Source organism: Hypanus sabinus, unplaced genomic scaffold (assembly GCF_030144855.1).
Source record: "Hypanus sabinus isolate sHypSab1 unplaced genomic scaffold, sHypSab1.hap1 H_11, whole genome shotgun sequence".
Classification (NCBI taxonomy): domain Eukaryota; kingdom Metazoa; phylum Chordata; class Chondrichthyes; order Myliobatiformes; family Dasyatidae; genus Hypanus; species Hypanus sabinus.
Window position 1 is genome coordinate 235,161 of NW_026779042.1, and position 25,034 is coordinate 260,194.

At 45.2% G+C, this 25,034-nt stretch overlaps 1 protein-coding gene across 1 annotated transcript in view; it reads right to left on the reverse strand.

Moving 5' to 3' along the window:
- The window catches only part of haus5 (HAUS augmin-like complex, subunit 5), a 70,937-nt gene that overhangs the window by 26,043 nt on the left and 19,860 nt on the right, over positions 1–25,034 (reverse strand). Inside the window, exons 7-14 of the mRNA XM_059958352.1 lie at positions 21,806–21,965; positions 21,243–21,333; positions 19,780–19,865; positions 19,010–19,067; positions 17,020–17,147; positions 14,808–14,886; positions 6,218–6,375; positions 4,201–4,363 (exon numbers count right to left, since the gene is read on the reverse strand). Coding sequence (XP_059814335.1) covers positions 4,201–4,363; positions 6,218–6,375; positions 14,808–14,886; positions 17,020–17,147; positions 19,010–19,067; positions 19,780–19,865; positions 21,243–21,333; positions 21,806–21,965 — 923 coding nt within the window. The remainder of the gene's footprint in view (positions 1–4,200; positions 4,364–6,217; positions 6,376–14,807; positions 14,887–17,019; positions 17,148–19,009; positions 19,068–19,779; positions 19,866–21,242; positions 21,334–21,805; positions 21,966–25,034) is intronic.

Consider the following 25,034-nt stretch of genomic DNA (forward strand, 5'->3'; position numbering starts at 1 on the left):
TCTTGGACATTAATGCAAGAAGTGCTAGGTGATGAACTTCGAGCATGGATCAGTATGCGGAATTACAACATTGTGGCCTGTCACAAAGGCAAGAAAGGCTGCTTGATGTTCCAGGGTTTAGATGTTTCAAAAAGGACAGGGAGGTAAAAGTGGTGGGGGAGTACCATTGCTAATCAAAGGTACATTTAATGTCACAGAAATGTATACAATGTACATCCTGATATTCTTTTTCTTTGCACAAAAACAGAGGAGTGCCCCAAATAATGAATGATAGTTAAATGTTAGATCTCCAAAACCCCTCCCAGCTCCCCCTCCCACACATAAGCAGTAGCAATGAAGCCCCCTCCCCCACCAGTAAAAAAAGCATTGGTCCCCCCACTAAGCACTCAAGAATGCAGCAAAGCATCAAGAAAGACAGACTTGCAGTACATCAAAGACTACTCGTTCACCCGATAACTCGACATACCACATCCCCCTCTCTCTCCTTAATTAGGGAAAAAGATGTCTCCGGTTCACAGCAAGAAGGGAGACATAAACAACTCGCTGATTCACGATGTTAAAAGTCTATTGCGTCAGGGATAGTGCTGCAGCTGCTGAAAGGGACGACGTTGCAGAGGGATCATCTACTAAGTCAACATGAGTGGAAATCAGAAAGAGGAAGGGAGCAATCATTCTGTCGGGAGTATTCTATAGACCCCCCCCCCCCCAAAAGTAACAGAGACACTGAGCAGATAAGTAGGCAGATTGTAGAAGGATACAGAAATAACAGGGTTGTTGTCATGTTGTCAACTTCCTTAATAGTGATCGACAGCTTCTTAGTGCAAAAAGTTTTGATGGGGCTAAGAAGTTTTAAATATGTTCAAGGATTTCTGACACAGTATGTTGACAGGCCACACTCGATCCAGTACTGGGTAGTGAACCTGGTCGTGTGTTAGCTCTCTCAGTGACCACAACTCCCTGACCTTTAGCATAGCCATGGACAAGGACAGGAACAAAAGGCGGGGGGAGGGGGGGGCAGAAACAGAGCAGCTAATTACAATGGTATGAGGCAGGAATTTAGGAACATCAATGGAGGACTGATGTACGCAGAGACAGGCTCAGTGGAAATATGGAGGCTGGTTAAGTAGAACTTGCATGGGGTTCAGGATAGGTCTACCCCACAGTGGCAGGGATAATTTGGCGGGGTGAAGGAAGGAAGGTTGACAAGAGATGTGGAATATTTAGTCAAGGGGAAGAAGGAAGCTCATCTTAAGGTTTTGTTGTCAGTAGGTCGCATCTGGAATTTCCAGTTGGCGGACGATTTCCCTCCACGTCGCTCTGACATACTGGGAAATCATGTACGTGACAGGTTACAGCAGTGGTTTGCCTTTGCCTTCTGCCGGGTGAGTTGTTTTTTATACAGAGATCACCAGCTCTTAACTCAGCACGGATGGAGAGCGTGCAAGGGAGCCGGCCGGATTCAAGCTTGGGACCTCTCACTCCGAAGTCCAGCGCTGATGCCACTGCGCCACCTGCTGGTTTAGGAAGCAAAAATCAGACAGACCTCTTGAGAGCCCAAGATACTGCCTGAACTGCACGAGCGATGGCTTTTCTCTTTGGAGGGAAGGAAGATGAGAGGCATCTCTGTACGTCAACTCTAGCAGGGTTTACAAGACATTACTTCCTACAAAGCAAAACACAATAGCATGAATGGCAGCGATGCTTCACTGCCAGATGAACTCAATGCCTTCTATGCCCACTTTGAAAGGGAGAATATAACTACAGCTGTGAAGATCCCTGCTGCATCTGGTGACCCTGGCATCTCTGTCCTGGGGCTGACCTTAGGCCTTCTTTAAAGAGGGTGAACCCCCACAAGGAAGAAGGCCCCAATGGAATACCTGGTCAGGCTCTGAAAACCTGTGCCAACCAACTGGCGGGAGTATTCAAGGACATTTTCAACCTCTCACTGACGGGTGGAAATTCCCACTTGCTACAAAAAGGCAACAATTATACCAGTGCCTAAGAAGAATAATGTGAGCTGCCTTAATGACCATCACCCGGTAGCACTCACATCTACAGTGATGAAATACTTTGAGAGGTTGGTCATGACCAAACTGAAATCCTGCCTCAGCAAGGACCTGGACCCATTGCAATTTGCCTATCCCCACAATAGGTAAACGGTAGACATGATCTCAATGGCTCTCCACACGGCTTTAGACCACCTGGACAACACAAACACCTACTGTTCATCGACTATAGCTCAGCATTTAACGCCATCATTCCCACAATCCCGATTCAGAAGTTACAGAACCTGGGCCTCTGTACCTCCCTCTGCAATTGGATCCTTGACATCCTAACCAGAAGACCACAATCTGTGTAGATTAGTGATGCCATCTCCTCCTCACTGACGATCAACACTGGCGTACCTCAGGGATGTGTGCTTAGCCCACTGCTCCACTCTCTGTATACACATAACTGTGTGGCTAGGCATAGCTCAAGTACCATCTATAAATTTGCTGGTGATACAACTATTATTGGTAGAATCTCAGATGGAAATGAGAGGTGTACAGGAGTGAGATATGCCAACTAGTGGAGTGGTGCCGCAGCAACAACCTGGCCCTCAACGTCAGTAAGATGAAAGAGCGAATTGTGGACTTCAGGAAGGGTAAGACGAAGGAACACATACCAATCCTCAGAGGGATCAGAAGTGGAGAGAGTGACCAGCTTCAAGTTCCTGCATGTCAAGATCTCTGAGGACCTACCGTGGTCCTAACATATCGATGCAGCGATAAAGAAGGCAAGACAGCGACTATACTTCATCAGGAGTTTGAAAGGATTTGCTCTGTCAACAAAAATACTCAGAAACTTCTAGAGGTGTACTGTGGAGAGCATTTTGACAGGCTGCATCACTATCTGATATGGGGGGGGGGGGGAGGGAGAAGGCTACTGCACAGACGCTGCAGAGGGTTGCAAATTTAGTCGGCTCAATCTTGAGTACTAGACTACAAAGTAACCAGAACATCTTCAAGAATCTTCAGAAAGGCAGCATCCATGATTAAGGACCCCCAGCACCCAGGGCATGCCCTTTTCTCACTGTTACCATCAGGTAGGGGGTACAGAAGCCTGAAGGCACACACTCAGCAATAGCTTCTTCCCCTCTGCCATTCCTAAACGTACATTCAACCCGTGAACACTACCTCAATTTTTTAAATATATATTATTTCTGTTTTTGCATGATTTTAATCCATCCAATAATGTATGTATACTCTAATCGATCTACTTATTATTTTTCTTCTATAGTATGCATTGTACTGCTGCTGCTAAGTTAACAAATTTCACAACATGTCGGTGCTAATAAAGCCGATTCTGATAGAGGTGTATAAGATGTGACGTGTAGATTCAGAGTGGACAGCCAGTTCTTTTCTCCGGGGTGACAATGGCCATTTCCGGAGGACACCCATTTAAGGTGAGTGGGGGAAGATTTTGGGGAGGATGTCAGAGGAAAGGGTTTTTACTAAGCAGAGTAGTGGGTGCTTGGAATGCATGTGGGTGGTGGTAGACGCCGATACCGCAGGGACAGTTAAGAGACTCTTAGATCGGCACGGAGAGGGAGGGTTTCAAGCTGTGCAGGCAGGAAGGGCTTGACTGATCGTGAGTCTGTACTTTTCTCTGTTACAGTACAAGTTTTAAGGTTACATGCCACTGCCACTGGGAAGGGTAGCTCCTCTGGTGAAGGGGTTTGTCGTGTCCATTCCAGGGCAGCTCACTCACCCGTTGGTTCTCACCTGTGCATCCAAGTGCACAGAGTCTGCGTGCAACAGAGTTTACACCCCGGTACACCACTTCATCAGGCGGGCTAAATCAGGTGAGGGCAGCCCTGTCCTAGCCTGTGAAGTCAGCTCCAGCAGACAGGGCGGATGAGATCACAGTGAGATCCAACGGCCAGAACTCATGAGGCACAAAGGTCGATCATCTACTGCAAACCAATGAAGACCCCAGCTGAGATGACTATTCACGCTGGCGGACCCAGACTCCCGAGGGTGAGAGAGTGGAACTGACCCAGTGCAATAGCTTTAAAAACTCTCCCACGTTTCCTGTCACTGTCAGATGCGACAGACAGTCACTAGCGCTGTCTCAAAACAATAAATTGAAGTGATAAGAAATTTGATTGAGATGCCACAACTGCAGGGGTGGGGAGGAAACGTGAAAGACCCATCTTACCACCAGCCCCTGGAACTCAAGGATACGGTTGTGCTTCTGCTGAAGAGACTGGATCTCCCGGTTTCGGGCAACGATGGCATTGTTGATTAAGTGCCCCTGCTCCACCAGCTCCTGACAGTATCTCTGCCTCTCCACCAGGTCCAGTTGCAGATCAAAGAGCTCCCTGTAGTGGTCAGAGGAGACATGACAGTCAGCAAGGTTAACTTAAAACAAAAAAAAAACAACCATGTCGGTTTCGTGGGCCAAGAGCTAGATGGGACAGGGAGATGAGCTGAGGAATAGCAAATGGATTTTGACTCGGATCAATGTGAGGGGACACAGCTTGGACATTCAAACCGGATGGGGGGGAATGGACTTGTACAGCAAATGGCAGGACACTGACAAGTGTTATGGATTAGAGGGACCTGGGACAGCAGCCGCTCAAGTAGACATGGTGGTGAAGGTGTTAACCATAGTGGCGGTGGGCAGTTTGTCCTTTCCCTAGGGTTGGTGTATAGAAAACTAGACGGCACACAGATACAGGATAAGAGGGGTGAGATTTAAAAGAGCCCTGAGAGGTAAGCACCTTACTCAGAGGGTAATGATGACCCGGATAACAGGCTGCCAGAGGAAGTGGTCGCAGCACTTAAGAGACATTTGGATAGGGTTTTGGGCCAAGTGCAGGCATCTGGGATCAGACTGAGATAAAAGATTCGCTTTATCCTATGAACATTGCAACATCGAAACACACAGTGCAATGCATTGCTTGCATCAACGACCAACAGTACGAGGATCCGCTGGGGTGGCAGCTCTCAAGTGTTATCACGCTTCTGGCATCATCATAGTTTGCCAACAACTTACAAACCCTAACCTGTACGTGGGAGGTAACCAGAGCAACCGGAGGGTCACGGGGAGAACATAAACTCCGTACAGACATCAGTGGGAAATGGAGCCCGACTGGTGCTGTAAAGTGAAGACTATGCAGTGGTCAGCATGAACAAGTTGGGCTGAAGGGCCCATTTCCACATTATATTACTATATAATTCATGCCCAGTGGGATTCATAGTTGTTTATGCACATCCATGCACAGGTGCAATGAGATACAGGAGAATCACAGGCAGATAAAAATTCCGCATCATTTATGCTTAATGAAAGTTTTTCTTGTGAATGAACCTACGGCTGAATCATACTTGGCTGGTACCAAATGTCACTGCAGACAGCATTGTGTGGTCCCACAGCTCCCCTTGTACTTGTGGTATGGATTGAGAGAGGCCAGATAGTTTGCTTCTGTGTTCCTTGGAGATGGGTGTTCAAAAGGACTTCAGGTGATGGACAGTTCTTCGAACCCTGACACAATCCCCATCTCCATTACTACCTCTGGCCCTTACACTCCTTTCAGTCTGTCACACTTGGCCCCTACAGCACTCTCCACCTTCTACCCACCCAGTTCCTATACCCCTTCCCATCTCCATGGTCCTCTCTAGTCCCTAAAACCTTCCTTGTCACTTTCACCCCTGGCTCCTACACCAACCCTTGTCTTTATAAATCTCTTTGTCTACTATACCCCTTCCCCATCTCCTTGACCCCCTCTGGTCCCTACACCCCTCTCTCCTATGTAATCTCTACCAAACCCTAGACCACACCCTTCTCCATAATCTCTACCCAACCCTAAACCCCTCCCTTCTCGATAATCTAGACAAGGGAGCCACAAGTTCCGGGGCAGAACTCTGGAGCTCAGGAAAACCATGCAGTGGGACAATGGAAAACTCAGAGCTTGAAAACACGGGAATGGCTAAGGGATACCAGGAGGTGAAGCAGGTTGAGAAGGGAAGGGGTCACAAAGACCAGGAGGGATCTAGGGTTGGGTAAGGATTACAGAGGAGATGTCTAGGGTTGGGTAGAGATTATCGAGAAGGGAGGGGTTTAGGGTTGGGTAGAGATTACAGAGAAGGGTGGGGTCCCCGACACCCAGAAGCCCTCTGAGGGAAGGCGCAAGGCTGGCTGCTGATGGGGAAAGGTTAGGCTGCAGGGGCCTTACCTGGTGGCGTTCAGCAGCTCCGGGCTGTGTCCTAATCTCTCCTCCAACAGCAGCTCGAACTCCTGGCCCAGCACTAGGAGACGACTCTTGAGCTGCATCTGCCTCCTTGCTGCCCTGACCTTCTCCACGGCTCGAAGCTCACAATCTCGCCAGCCCTCCTGCAGAGACAAAAGTCCGGTTAACAATAACACAAAGTTCAAAGCAAATTTATTATCAAAGCAGGAAGACACTCAGTGGTCTCCTTATGGAAATATCTAATCATCCAATTACATGGCAGCAACTCAATGCATGTAAGCATGCAGACATGGTCAAGAGGTTCAGTTGTTCAGACCAAACATCAGAATGGGCAAGAAACGAAACCTAAGTGATATCGGCTGTGGAATTATTGTTGGTGTCAGATGGGGTGACTTGAGTATCTCAGAAACTGATCTCCTGGGATTTTCATGAACAACAGTCTCTAGAGATTATAGAGAATGATGTGAAAAATAAAAAGCATCCAGCGAGTGGCAGTTACATGGGAAAGAAGGCCTTATTAATGAGAAAGGTCAGAGGAGAATGGCCAGACTGACTCAAGCTGACAGAAAAATTACTAACTCAAATAGCCACATGTTACAACAGTGGGGATGCAGAACAGCATCTCTGAACACACTACTTGAAGGGGATGGGCTACAGCAGCAGAAGACCACAAACATACACGCATACAAGTGACACCTCAGGATTCTCCACCTTGCAGCATATGGAGTAGGTCGCATTCCTAGTGGCTCTCTCTTTTACTGTATTTTATATCCCACTAACAGATCCCTTTTAGTTTTGATGATTTACTACTTCTACTGAAGGATTTATTATTTTTACTGAAGGATTCACGACTTAATTACAATGGCCGAAAAAAGTCGTTCTGGTATTGAATTGCGTAGTGGCAAGACTTTTCTTGAAATGGAGCAAATGGAATAAACCAAGAAAATGGAGGAACCTGTTACACTAGCGGGAATATTTTCTTCAATACAAGACATGAAGTCGGAATTCAGATTGCTTAATATTAAAACTGATAAGCTGGCTGGTTCAAACACGAAGCTCAAAAAAGCTATTTCTACGATTCAAGACTCTCTGGAAAACTTGGACTCTCAACTTCAAACACTTTAGCAGACTACAACCTGAATCAAGACTGAGCACCATCTATTCAAGCAAACTATTAAAGATCAAGGAATGAAAATATCTTCAATGGAAAAGAAAATCAATGAAATTACCTCGGAACTATCTAAAACGAAAAGAATGGTTGATTTAGTAGTAGAGGGCATTGGAGGAATCTGCGTATTCTGTGACTGCCTGAAAATACTGAAGCTGGCGATCTGTTAAAATTCTTTTCAGATATGCTGTACTCACTTTTCAATGAGACCCTCGAAACTAGCCCTTTAATTACCAGAGCTCACAGAATTCCATTTTCTCGGCGTTCAGCCGAATTACGTCCTCGAGCAGTTGTACTTTCTTTGCATATTATACGACTAAAGAAGCTATTCTTCGAGAAGCCAGAAACAGAAATTATTCTTCAATTCAACACAAATTCGTATAGTCGAAGATTACCCACCCGAGATCTTTGCCGAAAAGAAGAAATATCGAGAAATCATGAGTGAAATGTATAAATTAGATTTAAATCCCTCCCTTCGCTTTCCAGCAAAGCTGATAATTTTTCCTGTAAAATCTCAATCATTGAGAATCTACTCTCCTCAGGAGGGATGGAAGTATATTAAAAACCTTAAAGTTAAGCCTACTGAATAAAATATTAAAGTTACTCCGATTACTCAATTGGCAATTTTGAAGTATCTGCTGTATGAGTTATTTATTGAGCTTTTGAGTTAAGTTATACTTTTTCATTCTCTGGTATGGGACGTGGTCAATTTAATTTTTTCTTTATCTTATTAATAAAGAGTACATATATAACTGTCTTGTAGAGAACCTTTATAGTATTGTACTTTAGTGGTCCGTTTAGGACCTGTTGTGTATTAACCTTCTTATTTTTTTCGAGGGAAAGAATATTGTTTATAACATTATTCGCCCGGATTTATTCCTTCTTTTGAATATATGTTTAAGCTACTTTAGCTGATTCTAAGATGGCCGTTGTTGATTATGTTTTTATTAATGTTAGACATAACATTATAGTAGTTGAATTCTGTTTGTGCCTCTTATCATGGCTACTTGCCGTGGGATTTTTGCTTTTTTTTAAATTATACGGAGCTGCAAGATGGAGAACAGGGTCAAAGGTTATTAGGCAGCATGGGACCAGCCTATTGGTTCCTTCATTTCTATCTGTTGGGTGGGGGGAGGGGAGAGGGGTCTATTAGAGTAGGTTCTTTTCTTGATTGGGCAGTTCTTTTGACGGATTTCTCTTTCGTAAATGTGTCACTCCCTCTGGTTGTACCCGCGCCTTTTGGTTTAATCTGTACTTGCGTAACATTTCTTTTATACAATATTAAACTCAATTTTAAACATGAATGTTAATAAAATCAATACAATATCTTGAAATTGGAATGGTGTCAATCATCCCATTAAGTGTAAAAAGATTTTTAAGAAATTAAAAACACTGAATGCTGATATTATTTTTGTGCAAGAAAATCATATACAAAAACAGGATGAGAACAGATTTTTTCGCTTTTGGAAAGGACCCTTATTTCACTCACTGTCGGTTAGTAAAACAAGAGGCGTTTCTATATTTCTTAGCCCCAAAATCCCTTTTGTACACCTTAATACTGCTACTGATTCGATTGGAATATATTTAATTGTTACTGGTTTATTATGTGAGCAAAAGGTAGCTCTGGTGTGTGTATACACACCTAATGTAGATAATTCTGATTTTTTTAAGAAACTTTTTTCAGAGTTACCGAATCTCAATGAATATAAGCTGATCATGGGTGGTGACTTTAATTGTTGTTTAAATCCGGCGATTGACAGGTCATCAACCAATCCGTCACTTCCTAATAAAGCGGCAGGTTGTATTAACTCTTTATTAGAATATGGCCTTGTCGATATTTGGAGATATAAACACCCCAATGATAAAGATTTCTCTTTTTTCTCACACGTCCATCATAAATATTCTTGAATTGATTACTTTTTTTTTTAGATACACGTCTGTTAAACTCCGTTATTGAATGTACGTGTGACATCATTGCACTTTCAGATCACGTGCCTTTAAAGTTAACCCTTAAGCTTTCAGATAGATTTCTGAAAATCTCACAGTGGAGATTGAACCCCGTATTGTTACAGGATCCAGCTTTTGTTAATTTTATTAAGGAGCAAATTGCTATATTTTTTGAATTTAATACAACTGAAGGAATGTTAAATCTGGTTATATAGGACACCTTAAAATCTTTTCTTAGGGGACAGATAATCTCATATTCAGCAGCCTTGAGAAAGAAAACTGAAGCAGAATTGTCAGTGCTTATTAATAAAATTAAACAGATAGATAAAGCGTATTCAGTTAAACCTACTGAAGACCTATATAAAGAAAGTGTCGAACTTCAATCACAGTATGATTTACTTCTGACCTTTCCCATTGAACAGCAAATTTTTTAATCTAAAAGTTTAGTTTATATACATGGGGAAAAATCTGCTAAACTTTTAGAGTGTCAGTTAAAGACTGGGATGGTCAGAAGACCGATTTTAAAAATTCGCCAACCAGATAGAACAAAAACTTGAGATCCTTATGAAATTAATAAGATATTTATGGACTTTTATTCTAATCTTTATAAATCTGAATTCTCTGATAGTACTATGACAATGAATAAATTTTTGCAAAGGTTAAACATACCCCAAATTTCGAATCAAGATGCCGATATGTTAGATGCACCTATTAAACAAGAGGAGATAGCCAAGCTATATCCTCTATGCAATTAGGTAAAGCTCCGGGACCTGATGGTTATATGGTAGAATTTTACAAGACCTTTCATGAAAGCTTATACCACATCTTCATCAAACGTTTACCAACTCCACATCCTCTGAGAACCTTCCTAAAACTTTTAATGAAGCACTAATTTCATTAATTCCAAAAAAAGGAAAAGACCCACTGGAATGTGTATCCTATAGACCTACTTCTTTACTAAATGTAGATTTTAAAATTCTCTAAGATTCTAGCAAATAGTCTTGAGACTATCTTGCCTAATGTTATCTCAAACGATCAAACAGGATTTATTAACAATAGGTATTCACATTTTAATATTCAAAGATAATTAAATATCATTTATTCCCCCTCAGCCAAAGAATCGGAATGCATTGTATCTTTGGATGCAGAGAAAGCCTTTGATAGGGTGGAGTGGCCTTATCTATTCCAGGTTTTGAAGAGGTTCAATTTTGGTCCAGGATTTATTTCCTGGATTAAATTGATTTATCATGCCCCGGTAGCTGTGGTTTTAACTAATAATCAAAAGTCTCCTTACTTTAGATTATATAGAGGTACCCGTCAGGGTGGTCCCCTTAGCCCTTTATTTTTTAATTTGGCTTTAGAACCACTTGCTATTGCTCTTAGGGATTCTAATTCTGTGCAGGGTATTAGGAGAGGGGATAAATTACATAAGGTTTCATTATACACGGATGATTTATTAGTTTACATTTGAAATCCTAAGAAATCTATTCCTTCTATGTTATCTATATTTATGGAATTTGGTACTTTTTCTAGATATAAACTTAATTTACATAAAAGTGAATTATTTCCTATTAATAATTATTCTGATTATTATGATCAAATACCTTTTAATATTGACAAAAAACATTTTACTTACCTTGGTATCGAAATTGCAAAAAATTTTAAAGATCTATATAGGTATAATTTCTTCTTTAGTTGAATATACTCAACAGGCGCTTTCTAAATGGTCACCTATGTCGATGTCATTGATAGTTCGAATAAATGCTATAAAAATGGTTATTCTACCGAAATTTTTATATACATTTCAAGCAGTTCCCTCTTTTGTTCCAAAAACATTTTTTGATCAAATAGATTCTTTGATTTTATCTTATGTTTGGAATAATAAAAGCTCTAGAGTGAATAAACTTTTATCGCAAAAATCAAAAAAAGATGGAGGACTGGCTTTACCAAACTTTAGATTTTATTATTGGGCAATTAATATTCGTTATATTACTTTTTGGATTTATGATATAGACGACCAAGATCACCCTTCATGGTTACAGCTGGAGGAAAATTCAGTAGTGGGGTTTTCGTTAGCTTCTTTATTAGGAGTTCCTCTTCCGTTTTCGCTCTCCAGAATAGGTAAACAAGCTCTTAACCCTATCATTAAACATACTTTAAAAATTTGGTTTCAATTTCACAGAATTTTTTTTGAATTAAATGATTTTTTACTTTCTGGTAATATTGATAGTGAATGATAATGATCAGCCAGATAGTGAATGATCAGCCATGATCTCAGAATGGCAGTGCAGACGCGAGGGGCCAAATGGTCTACTTCTGCACCTATTGTCTATTTATTCTAATTTCTTTTTTTAAACCATCAACTTTGGATAAGGCTTTTCTAACATGGAAAATTAAGGGAATTAAAAACTTTTTTTAGATTTGTTTTTACAAGACTGTTTGATGTCTTTTTCACAGTTAATGGGTAAATATGATATCTCTAATACACATTTTTTCAGGTATTTACAGGTTAGGAATTTCTTACGTGATTTTTTACCGAATTACCCCTTGGCCTGCTCTTCAAATTTGGCTTATGTTATTTTTCAGTTTAAACCTTTTCAAAAACGATTAATAGCTATCATTTATAAACAGCTAATGAATGCTCGCATGTCGCCTAATGATAGGATTCAACTTACCTGGGAAGTAGAACTTCAACATTCACTTTCAGATAATCAATGGAGTAAAATTTATTATTTAGTCAATAATTCAACTATCTGTGCACGCCATATCCTAATTCAGTTTAAGATAGTACATAGGGCCCATATGCCCAAAGATAAATTGGCGCATATTTTTCTGAATATAAGCCCTTTCTGTGACATATGTAATGCAGAAATGGCTACTCTAACTCATATGTTTTGGTCATGTGTAAGCTTAAATAATTTTTGGAGGGATGTGTTTGGAATATTATCTAAAGTTATAGTTATGGATGTTCAACCTAATCCACTTACAGCAATTTTTGGGATTATTCCAGAGGAAGCAAGCAAAGTGTCTGCCTCCGCCCAACATGTGATAGCTTTTTCAACTTTACTGGCTGGGAGAGCTATTTTGTAACACTGGAAAGAATCTAACCCACCTTCTGTTTTCTATTGGCTCTCCTCCATTATGTCATGTCTAAGCTTGGAGAAAATTAGAAGCCAGACATTTGATACATCCTTTAATTTTGAACAAGTCTGACGACCTTTGTTCAATATTTTCACATGATTTAATTTTTTTTTAAATTCTCTTTGGGGAAAATCCTTCTCCATGAAGGTTCAGAGATGACTGGAAGGATGTGTTTTTTTCTCTCTCTCTATTTTTTCTAATTTTATCCTCAATTGGACTGCCCAATCTTTCCTTTTCTTTCCTTTTTTCTCTTTCTTTTTTTTTGTTTTTGTTTCAGTTTAGTTAGTGGGGGGTTTTTCCTTATCAATAAAATTGCCAATTTTTTTTATGGTTATGAGGAGCTGTAGTTTTTTTGTACCATTGTATATATAACAACATAATATTTCACTTATTTGATTTTGATAATATATACTTTTTGTTTTTACTATTGCTGTTTATATGTCTTTTATATTATCTACTTGTTAAACTCCTCTTCCGATTTGTATATTCTTTATTTGGAAATCAATAAAAAAAAGATTGAAAAATGAAGTGACACCTCAAAGTGGGCACTGAGTGCATGTCACCACCTGGAGATGATTTTCTTACAGGGATTTACAGAAAATTGAAGAAATACAACAGAACTCATGAAAAATATACATAGCAAAGACCAAAAAAATAATTAATGTGCAAAAGTCATCAAATCATGTAAATAATACAATCAAATAAATAATACTGAGAACATGTGTTGTAGATCCTTGAAAGCAAGCCCATAGGCTGTGGAATCCATCCAGAGTTGAGGTAAGTCAGAAGCCTGATGGTTGTAGGGTACTAACTGTTCCTGAACCTGGTAGTGTGGGACCTTCTTCCCAATGGTAGTAGTGAGAAGAGGGCATGGCCTGGATCTTGGGGTGGAGGTGGAATCGTTGATGACAAATGATGCTTTTTTCTGGCACTGGGAAGGACTGGGTTGTTCACCACTTTCCATTCCCAAGCATTAGTGTTTCCATACCAGGCTGATACACCTTTCCCAACCATTGACAATTGCCTCTCTTCAACTGACAGATGGTGTCCCTGTTGACACTCACCAATATAAATTAGAAATTATCCTATTCATATACATCATGACTTGGTACAGCAACTACTCTGGATCACTCTGGAGTAGCGGACCACACAACCCCATCTACATCAGTGGTGCGCAGGTGGAACAGGTCAAAAGCTTTAAGTTCCTCGGGGTGAATATCACAAATTACCTGACTTGGTCTAACCAAGCAGAGTCCACTGCCCAAGAAGGCCCACCAGCGCCTTTACTTCCTGAGAAAGCTTAAGAAACTTGGGTTGAGGAACATCTCGGAAAACCAGTCCTGGACCCAACATAGAGCACTGAGAGAGCAAAAGTTCATCTTGAACATACAAGGAATCCATTCAAGAGGCAACCATGAAGAAGGCACACCAGCAGCTCAATATTCTTAGAAGTTTAAGGAGATTCAGCATGTTATTGAGAACTATCAAACCTCTACAGATGTACGATAGAGAGTATGCTGACTAGTTGCATTACAGCCTGATACGGGAACTCCAATACACAGCGACACAAGAGGCTACAGTGAGTGGTGGGTCTTAGTCAATTCCATCATAGGTACAGCTCTCGCTACCAAAGGAAGACCCACAAAAGGTGACACCCACCATCAGGGACTCGTGCCTTCCATGTCATGCCCTCTTCTCAGTGGTGCCATCAAGTAGGAGGTACAGGAACCTAAAGACGCACAGCCCAAGGTTCAACAACAGCTGCTTCCCCAACGCCACCAGGTTCTTGAACACGCAAAAAATCCCTACCTCAGACTACATTTCCCTCAACCTCCACTAATGTTGTTCCGTTTATTTTTGCCCACAACAGAAGAAACAGAAAATTAGTTCTAGTTTGAGAAAGTTGAGCTAAGTGACATCCCTACAGGTCAGGCTGTTTGACCCCTTCCATAGACACTGCCCGAGTTGCTGAGTTTCTCCAGCATTCTGAGTGAGACACAGCTCAGCATATCACAGAAATCTGACTGTCTACACTTCTCACTGCTCTATAAAGAAGCCAACATAATCACACCCTCCTATCACACAGAAGATTCAAACACCCGAAAGAATGTACCAACAGGCTCAAGGACAAACTCTCCCTGTCTGAGGGCTTGAGGGAGGCACAGACTCTCACCACAGTGATCAAGTATCAGGACCAAGTGCAAACGGGATTGGTGTAAGTGGGCTGAAGAGTCTCTGTGAATCCACAGCCCCACAACCTCCAGAACCACAACCCCTCCCACCGTCACATAAAGTAAGACGATTGTCGGGGAAAGCTACCTGGAGCAAGGACTTGACAGATCGCAGCACGGGAGGGGCTTCTGAAACGTCCTGCAGATGAGAACTTGAGTAGGAAAACCTGCGGGAAAGAAGGAGCATCCTTGTTACCATGGTTTCATTTCAGCCGGGCATACTCATTCATCTAGTCATCTATAAAGAGTGAAGCATCCTCCACACCATCCCATCACTCACTCCCGGGGTCAGACACAGAGTGAAGCTCCCTCCACACCGTCCCATCACTCACTCCCGGGGTCAGACACAGAGTGAACCTCCCTCCACACCGTCCCATCACACACTCCCGGGGTCAGACACAGAGTGAAGCTCCCTCCACACCGTCCCATCACACACTCCCAGGGTCAGACACAGAGTGAAGCTCCCTCCACACCGTCCCATCACACACTCCCAGGGTCAGACACAGAGTGAAACTCCCTCCACACCATCCCATCACTCACTCCCGGGGTCAGACACAGAGTGAACCTCCCTCCACAATGTCCCATCACACACTCCCGGGGTCAGACACAGAGTGAATCTCCCTCCACACCGTCCCTTCACACACTCCCGGGGTCAGACACAGAGTGAATCTCCCTCCACACCATCCCATCACATACTCCCGGGGTCAGACACAGAATGAATCTCCCTCTACACCGTCCCATCACACACTCCCGGGGTCTGACACAGAGTGGAGCTCCCATCACACATTCCCAGGGTCAGACACAGAGTGAATCTCCCTCCACACCATCCCATCACATACTCCCGGGGTCAGACACAGAATGAATCTCCCTCCACACCGTCCCATCACACACTCCCGGGGTCAGACACAGAGTGAAGCTCCCTCCACACCGTCCCATCACACACTCCCGGGGTCAGACACAGAGTGAAGCTCCCTCACACCGTCCCATCACACACTGCCGGGGTCAGACACAGAGTGAAGCTCCCTCCACACCGTCCCATCACATACTCCCGGGGTCAGACACAGAATGAATCTCCCTCCACACCGTCCCATCACACACTCCCGGGGTCAGACACAGAGTGGAGCTCCCTCCACACCGTCCCATCACACACTCCCAGGGTCAGACACAGAGTGAAACTCCCTCCACACCATCCCATCACTCACTCCCGGGGTCAGACACAGAGTGAACCTCCCTCCACAATGTCCCATCACACACTCCCGGGGTCAGACACAGAGTGAATCTCCCTCCACACCGTCCCTTCACACACTCCCGGGGTCAGACACAGAGTGAATCTCCCTCCACACCATCCCATCACATATTCCCGGGGTCAGACACAGAATGAATCTCCCTCCACACCGTCCCATCACACACTCCCGGGGTCTGACACAGAGTGGACCTCCCATCACACACTCCCAGGGTCTGACACAGAGTGGAGCTCCCATCACACACTCCCAGGGTCAGACACAGAGTGGAGCTCCCATCACACACTCCCAGGGTCAGACACAGAGTGAATCTCCCTCCACACCATCCCATCACATATTCCCGGGGTCAGACACAGAATGAATCTCCCTCCACACCGTCCCATCACACACTCCCAGGGTCTGACACAGAGTGGAGCTCCCATCACACACTCCCAGGGTCAGACACAGAGTGAATCTCCCTCCACACCATCCCATCACATACTCCCGGGGTCAGACACAGAATGAATCTCCCTCCACACCGTCCCATCACACACTCCCGGGGTCTGACACAGAGTGGAGCTCCCATCACACACTCCCGGGGTCTGACACAGAGTGGAGCTCCCATCACCCAGGGTCAGACACAGAGTGAATCTCCCTCCACACCGTCCCTTCACACACTCCCGGGGTCAGACACAGAGTGAATCTCCCTCCACACCATCCCATCACATATTCCCGGGGTCAGACACAGAATGAATCTCCCTCCACACCGTCCCATCACACACTCCCGGGGTCTGACACAGAGTGGAGCTCCCATCACACACTCCCGGGGTCTGACACAGAGTGGAGCTCCCATCACACACTCCCAGGGTCAGACACAGAGTGAATCTCCCTCCACACCATCCCATCACATACTCCCGGGGTCAGACACAGAATGAATCTCCCTCCTCACCGTCCCATCACACACTCCCGTGGTCTGACACAGAGTGGAGCTCCCATCACACACTCCCAGGGTCAGACACAGAGTGAAACTCCCTCCACACTGACCATCACAGTCTCCTGGGGCAGTAACAGGCAACTTACCTCAGTTCTTCCAGGTCCCTTGCCACATTAACCTTGGACCAGAGCTCAAGAAGTTCCTCTTCGTTCTCTGCAGCAAGACTTTCCAACGCTGCCAGGATATGCTTCGGCGGATGAGCGGCCAGCGCTCTCTATTAAGCAGAAAAAAAACACAAATAAAGCAGAAATTTTGCAAACACAACCACTCTGTTATTAAGACTACTAAACTGACCCCTAGTATTTGAAATGGATTTCTGAGCTCACGATCTACCTCATTGTGACCCTTGCTCCTTATCGTCTGTCTGGACTGCACTTTCTCTGTCACTTTATTCGGCATTGTTATTGCTTCACCTCAATAAGCTGTGCAATGATTTGATCTGAGTGAAGCGTACGCAAGACAAGTTGTTCACAGTACATGACAATAATAAACCAATATGTGGTGTTATAAACAGATAGGGAAACATCGATTCAGCAGAGCAATGGCAATAAAATAATTTTTATTCAATCTATTTGGAGATACAATGAGGAACAGGTCCTTCTTGCTTAGCAAGCTGCAATGCCTGGAACCCCACCTATTTAACCCCAGCCTAACCACAGGACTATTTACAATGACCAATTAACCTACTAACCAATACGCCGTTACATCGTGGGAGGAAACTAGAGAACCCGGAGAAACCCACACAGTTTATGGAGAGAACAAACCAACTCCTGACCAATAGTGTTGGAATTGAACTCTGAACTCTCTGAGATGTAATAGAGTCATGCTAACCACTACGTACCCACTTCATTTTATCCAGTCAAGGAGTGACAGAGAGTGAAGATGATTGTCAGGGGGATCTCAGTCAGCTGGGTAAGCGGGCCAAGAAATGGTGAATGGGTAAGTACAAGGCATCCTATTTTGGGAAGCCCTGTCAAGGTATTACTTTCCCAGTGAACTGTAGGACCCTTGGGAGCATTGTAGAATAGAGGGACCTAGGAACACAGGTACATGGTTTCCTGAAAGTGGAGTCATTGGTATACAGGGCTGTGAAAGCAGCATTTCACATGGTGGCCTTCGTCTATCAGGGCAATGAACGTAGGTGCTCGGACGTTATGTTGCACTTGTGCACAACGTTGATGAGACCGCACGTGGAGTATTGTGTTCAATTTTATTTGCCCTGAAGCTGGAAAGAGTGCAGAGAAGATTTATAAGGACGTTGCCAGGACTTGAGAAACTGATTTATGAAGAGAGGATGGGAGAGGTTGGCTGGTGCAGGGCAGAATGAGAGGTGCATAAAATCACATGGGAATAAATGGAGTGAATGCAAGCAGTCTTTTTCTGAGGGATGGGGAATAGATTTAAGGTGATAGAGAAAAGGTTTGGTAGGAACCGAAGGAGCAACTTTTTCACCCAAAGGTGGTAAACGAATGGAACGAGCTGCCGGAAAAACAGTTGGAGCACTGTAACAACATTTAAGACATGCCTGGACAGGGACATAAATAGCAAAGGTTCAGAGGGATATAGGCCAAAACAAAATGGCACATATGAGCATCTTAAGTGGGAATCTGCATTGGCAAGGATTGATCAGGTCAAAGGACCTGCTTCAGGGTTATATGACTATAACCATACACTTGTCAGGGGTATGGTGTGCATTTCCAGACATCACGCTGCAGGAAGGTGGTGACAGCACATTCCCCAGGATATTGCTTGGGATGAAGTACTTTGATTATGAGGAGACACAGGAGAGGGGGCTGAAAGAGGGGGATGGCATTTGGAAGTGTAGCGAATGATAGGAAGAACAGATCAACTGCCCACAGCAGTTTCTAAAACTAAAAGAGCAGAGGTTAGGGCAAGGAGGAGGTGTGGAGGAGATCTGAGGGGGAGCTTTTCCACACAGAGAAGGACTGGGCTCTGGAATGCATTCCCAGATGGGAAGGAGGAGGCAGAGACTCTCACCATATTGAGCAAACATCAGGAGAAGCACGTGATTGAGAGTGTGAGTGTGTGAGAGACAGAGTGCAGGTCACTACTCACCTCGACTTGATTTAACCATTGCTGATAGATGGAACTCCGATTGTTCGAATCTCCGTCTCTGATTTCAGGGGTAGAATGAATAAATCCTCAGGAATCAAAGGTGCTATGGAATGACTCACAAAAGTCCTCAAAACTTTACCGACCTTTTCTTCCCTGGTTGCATAATCCCATCCAGTCCCTACACCCCTCCCCACCATTGTGACTCCCTTCAGTTACTATACCCCTCCCCATCAGTAACCCCACTGGCCCCTTAACATTACCCTATCTTGTCCCTACATCACCGTCTGTGACCCACTCCAGCTCATACACCCTACCCTGTCCATGTGATCCTCTCCGATTCCGACACCCATTCTCATCTCTGTGACCCCCCCCACCCCCCCAGTCCTGCACCCTTCCCTGTCTGTGAACCCCTCCAACCCCTATACCCCACCCCATCTGTGAACCCCACCAGCCCCTATACCCCACCCCATCTGTGAACCCCACCAGTCCCTATACCTCTCCCCTTCACTGTGAACCCTTCCAACCCCTATACCCCACCCCATCTGTGAATCCCTCCAGCCCCTATACCTCACCCCTTCACTGTGAACCCCTCCAATCCCTATACCTCACCCTTCACTGGGAACCCCCCCCCCCAACCCGTATACCTCATCCCTTAACTGTGAACCCCTCCAGCCCCTATACCTCCCCCAGTCCCTGTGAACCCCTCCAACCCCTATACCCCTCCCCATCACTGTGACCCCCTACAAACTGAGGATGGGCACTTTCTTTACCCGCAACTATCTGGCGATCTGCTCTTCTCATCGTACAGCGACTTGAGGTACTGGAACCGGCTGCAGCACGCTGCCCGCAGGTCTTGCTGAAGGTTGATGGGAGAAATGGAGTGAGTGGGATGGACGGAGGAAGGAGATCAGGGAAAAATCATCGTTTAGCCAAGGTCGGAGAGCAGGACACACCTAGAGCTCCCGATTATCTCCTTAACTCAGACTCACACAGCACAGAAACAGGCCTTTCAGCACAACTGGTCTAAACAAACCAAGATGCCCCATTCAAGCTAGTTCCATTTGCCCCATATTCGTCTAAACCTTTCCTATCCATGTACCTGTCCAACATTTTATATGTCATCATCATACCTGTGTCAACTTCAACAGGCAGCTCATTCCATATATGTACCACACTTAATATTTAAAAAAATGTTGCACTTCAAGTTTCTCCTAAATTTATGTACTCTCAGCTTAAACCTGGGTCCTTCAATTCTTGATTCACACCATCTCTGTCCCAATTTACTTTATACACCTATATGTAACATCTCCTTAGCTCCAAGGAATAAAGTCCTCTCCCTCTAACTCAGTCTCTTCAATTCATGTCCCATTCTGACATGTCCACCAGAGGAACCTTGGGGACATATTGGGCAGGTGAGAAGAGAAGGGCTTGTTGGTCTGGCTTTTTCCCGTCCTTTCCAGACCTGACAGCGGGTCTCGGTCTGAAACATCGACTCTTCATTTCTCTCCATTGATACTGCCTGACCTGCTGAGTTCCTCCAGCACTTCTGTATGTGTTCCTCCAGATCTTCAGTATCCAAGTCTGTCGGGGTCATCGTTTGTATTCCGTGTTCCCGGTGCAGCCCCGTCTACAGTGAGACCTGATGTAGATTGGAGGATTGCAAAGCCGAGCTCGTTTGCTCAATTTGCCACAGAAGGCAACATCTCCTGGCTGCCTCCCATTTCAATTCCACTTTCCATTCCCACACGGACATGTCTGTCCACCACCTTTCTGCTGCCAAGACGGCACCACTCTCAGGTTGAAGGAGCAACACCGCGTATTCTGATGGGCAGTCTCCAACCTGACTGCTTGAAAATCAATTTCTCTAATTTCTTCCCCTTTCCGCTCCCTATTCTGGCTACTCGCTTACTCCTCCTCTTCTCCTCACCTGCCTATTACCTCCTTCTGGTGGCCCTCCTGCTCCCCCTTCCCCCATGGTCCACTCCCATCAGACTCCTTCTTCTCCAGCCCTTTACCTCTTCCACCAAACACTTCCCAGCTTCTTACTTCAACCACCCCTCATCCACTCTCACCAGATCTGACCTATCCCCGCCAGACCATTCCCCACCCCTTCTGCGGTGTGGCACTCCCTCCTCCCCTGCGTGGTCCTCCCTCCCCCACACCCGTGGAGTTGTAGAACCAAACTGTGTCCTTCAACACCCCCCCCCCCCCCCCATGCCACCCCAGGACTCACCAGTACCCGTGGCTCTGGTCCCGTGCGGTGCCACACGCTATGTTTCAGGCCTTCCTTGGTCCGGAGGAGGCCGACACTCTGCTGGGCCGCACTGCGGTGGAGGAGGAGACCGACAGTCAGCTCTCAGTCCACAGGTTAGGACACCCTCCATCACAGAAAGTGCAGGAGGAACCTTAAACCGTTCCTAGGACACTGAGGTAAAATCCACCCCCCCACTTTATCTTGCCAAGCAGAGGAAATGTGGCAATTAGGTACCCCACCCCCTACAGCACAGGAGGGCGAAGGAAGCCAGTGCGGGTGGGTAAGAATATGTTCTCCTTGCTGACGATCAACACAGGCACTTTGCAAAGATGTGTTCTTGGCCTGTTGCTCTGCTCTCTACACTCTTAAGAGCAAGGTGGTTAAAGGGAGATTAAGTTGGTGTGAATCAGTAATAATGACCACTCCTTGAGGGAGGCAGGTGAGGGTAAGCAACAAAGGGAGGGGGAAGGCGAGAGAGGGAGATAGGTCTGGGGGCACAACTTGTGCGTGGACCTACCGAGCCAGCCCCACCCCCATCTTACCTGCGGACCTCAGAGAGCCCCCGCAGTCTCTCGCCCACCTTCCTGCTGTGCTCCTGCAGACTCTGCCTCTGACTGGCCGCTCGCAGGCTGTACGCCTTCAACAGCGTGTGCTGCTGCCTGAGGTCCTGTAGTCTCCGCCGCACCTCCACCACCGCTCGCTCTGTGAACCAGCACTCATTAGCAGCATCTCCCTCCCCTCCCCGTACCAGAAACCACCCACCGTCCACGTACCACTACTTCCCCACTCGGCCTGTCACTGAAACCATCGTCTGTCCATGTACAGTCGACCTTCACTAATCCGACCACCTGTAATCCAGTTTCTTCAATAATCCAGCACTGATTTCAAATTTTCCACGCAACTGTAATCTCAAATTTCCTGGGCAACCGTACCAATCTGCTGCGCATTGTTTTGGTTGCGCTAGATCTGTTCACGTGTTGGCAGACTCTTGTAATCACAGGCGGGCGACTCCTGCTTGTTTTCCTGAATTTATTAATATAATTTGCATGAGGCGTGACCACCCGGCACCTGCCCGTCTCACTCATCAGCAGCACAGGAGCTGGCGCACACTGGGTCGGTCCGCCTGGCGGGCGCTCCGTTCTCTTCTGCCTAAGACTTCAGATCAGACATGGCAACACACTGAATTTAAGCAATTACTAAGCAGAGGAAAAGAAATTAATGAGGATTCCCTCAGTAACTGCGAGTGAAGAGAGAAGAGCCCAGCGCCGAATCCCTGGCCGCCTGGCGGTCGCGTGAAATGTGGCGTATAGAGGACCTCTTTTCTCCGACTTCTGCTTCTGCTCACCCAGATGTGCTGCCACCAACATCAACAGTTTTTGAAGAAACTGTTGTGCAAGTTTCAGCACCAGTTCCTGATGCTTAACTCATTTTTCAAGATGAAGATGTTGATGATCCTGACAACCCCACACTTGCAGACATGTAACTTTGCCTGAAGATATATTAAACATCTCACTTTAGAAGCGGAAGTGCTCAACTGTTCTGTATAAATTAATTCCTGTATATTTACCTGTGCCCTTTATTTTATCCGTGCCTGTACAGTATATTACTTTATTAAAATTTCACTTGCTACTCATTTAATATTTCTGTTTCATTATTATCTAACTTACATGATATTTTAAAGGTATGACGAGGCGGTCAGCTATTACTTAATGTGATCCTTCTGTAATTCGCATTTTCACTAATCCAGCACTCCTCAGATCCCAATGATGCCGGATTAGTGAAGGTCAACCTGTACCACCTTCACTTCCCTACTCAGCCTGTCACAGACACCAGCCTCTGTCCATAACAGCACCTTCACTTCCTGCCGCTTCAGTAAAGCATCCAGCGTAATGAAAGACCCCTCAAGCCCCAGACTTTGTTTTCAACCCCCTGCTGAGGAGCAGAAAATCTAAAAGCCTGACAGCACATACCACCGGGCTCAGGGTCAGCGTCTGTTATCGGACTATTGAATGTTTTGATATGATGGACTGCTGAACTCCTGAACTACCATGTTATGATCGAGCACCTCATTGTCTACCTGCACGGCACTTCCTCCATTTCCCCCTTCTACAACAGGTAGTCAAAACTGCCCAATGTATCACCGGACCCCGCCTACCCGCCATCAAGAACATACGTCCAGAAAAGTGCCAGAGACATGAAGTACCCCACCCACCCTGCATATGGACTGTTTGTCCCACTCCCATCAGGGCAAACATAGCATGTATACCAAGACCACCGGACTCAAAACCAGCTTTCCCCAAGCAGTAAGGCTGATCAACATCTCCACCCACGAACCCACCCCTACACAGCCCAACTCCACGACCTTATCACTTCCTGTCAGTCACCTCGTGTATAGACACTCGTGTACCTAGCATCGTTTTAAGGACACATAATCAATCTTTGCATATAAACTTCCTTATGTATTTAGATTTATTGTGGTTTTTCTGTGCTGCATTGGATCCAGAGTAACAACTATTTTGTTCTCCTTTACAGTTTTTACTGGAAATGATATTAAAAAATCATGAATTTTGAATTGTTATTGTTTTACCTTGTTCTATCTCAATGCACTGTGTAACGATCTGATTTGTATGTACAGCGTGAGAACAAGTTTTTCACTCTATCGCATTACGTGACAATAATAAACCAATACCAATTACCACCCTCCTCCCACTCACTGCCAGGAGCTCACTCCTCTACAACAGTGCACGCCAGCCTGTTCCCAATCCTGCGCGGGGACTCATTAAACCAGTCCCGACATTCCACCCACTTGCCCTAACTCCACCCCACCGCCTTCTCTGGGAGCTTCCTGGACCTGCTTCAGGCAGTGAGGATCCCCCCCCCCACCCCCGAAGGTGATTCACTCTGCCCCACACTCCTCTCTGCTGCAGCCCCTCCACGTCCAGAGTCTAATGCAATTCCACAACAGCTTCCACACTCTTACACTTCCTCCCCCCCCAGAACTACCCCTCCACTCCATATCGTTTCCCTCTTCTGATCTGCATCCCCACCCTCTTTACAATCAATGGTGAAACATTACCCTCACCTCTCCCCCTCACTGGTCAATTCTTCTCCCTCACCCCGCTATACTCTGCCCTGAAATCTCCTCCCCATTCTCACCACACAAATCAATCTCCACTTTAACCTGCATGTGATACCGGCCCAGCTCCCGTGATATTTTCCATTGCCCCTTATCCCTGGAAATCTCCTCTTTGTCATCTTTTTGAGAGCTGGTACAGGCTTCCAGTCCTCCAAGTAAAGCCCATCCTTCTGAACTCTAGGAAGCCCGAGACTTCCTCTTATCATTGAAAAGGACAGCACGGATACAGGCTCTTTGGCCCATCTAGTCTTTGCAGAACCATTTAACCATATAACAATTACAACAGCACGGAAACAGGCCATCTCGGCCCTTCTAGTCTGTGCCAAACCCTTACTCTCACCAAGTCCCACTGACCGGCACTCAGCCCATAACCCTCCATTCCTTTCCTGTCCATATACCTATCCAATTTTACTTTAAAAGACAATACCGAACCTGCCTCTACCACTTCTACTGGAAGCTCGTGCCACACAGCCACCACTCTGAGTAAAGAAATTCCCCCTCGTGTTACCCTTAAATTTTGCCCCCTAACTCTCAACTCGTGTCCTCTTGTTTGAATCTTCCCTACTCTCAACGGAAAACGCCTATCCAAGTCAACTCTATCTATCCCCCTCATAATTTTAAATACCTCTATCAAG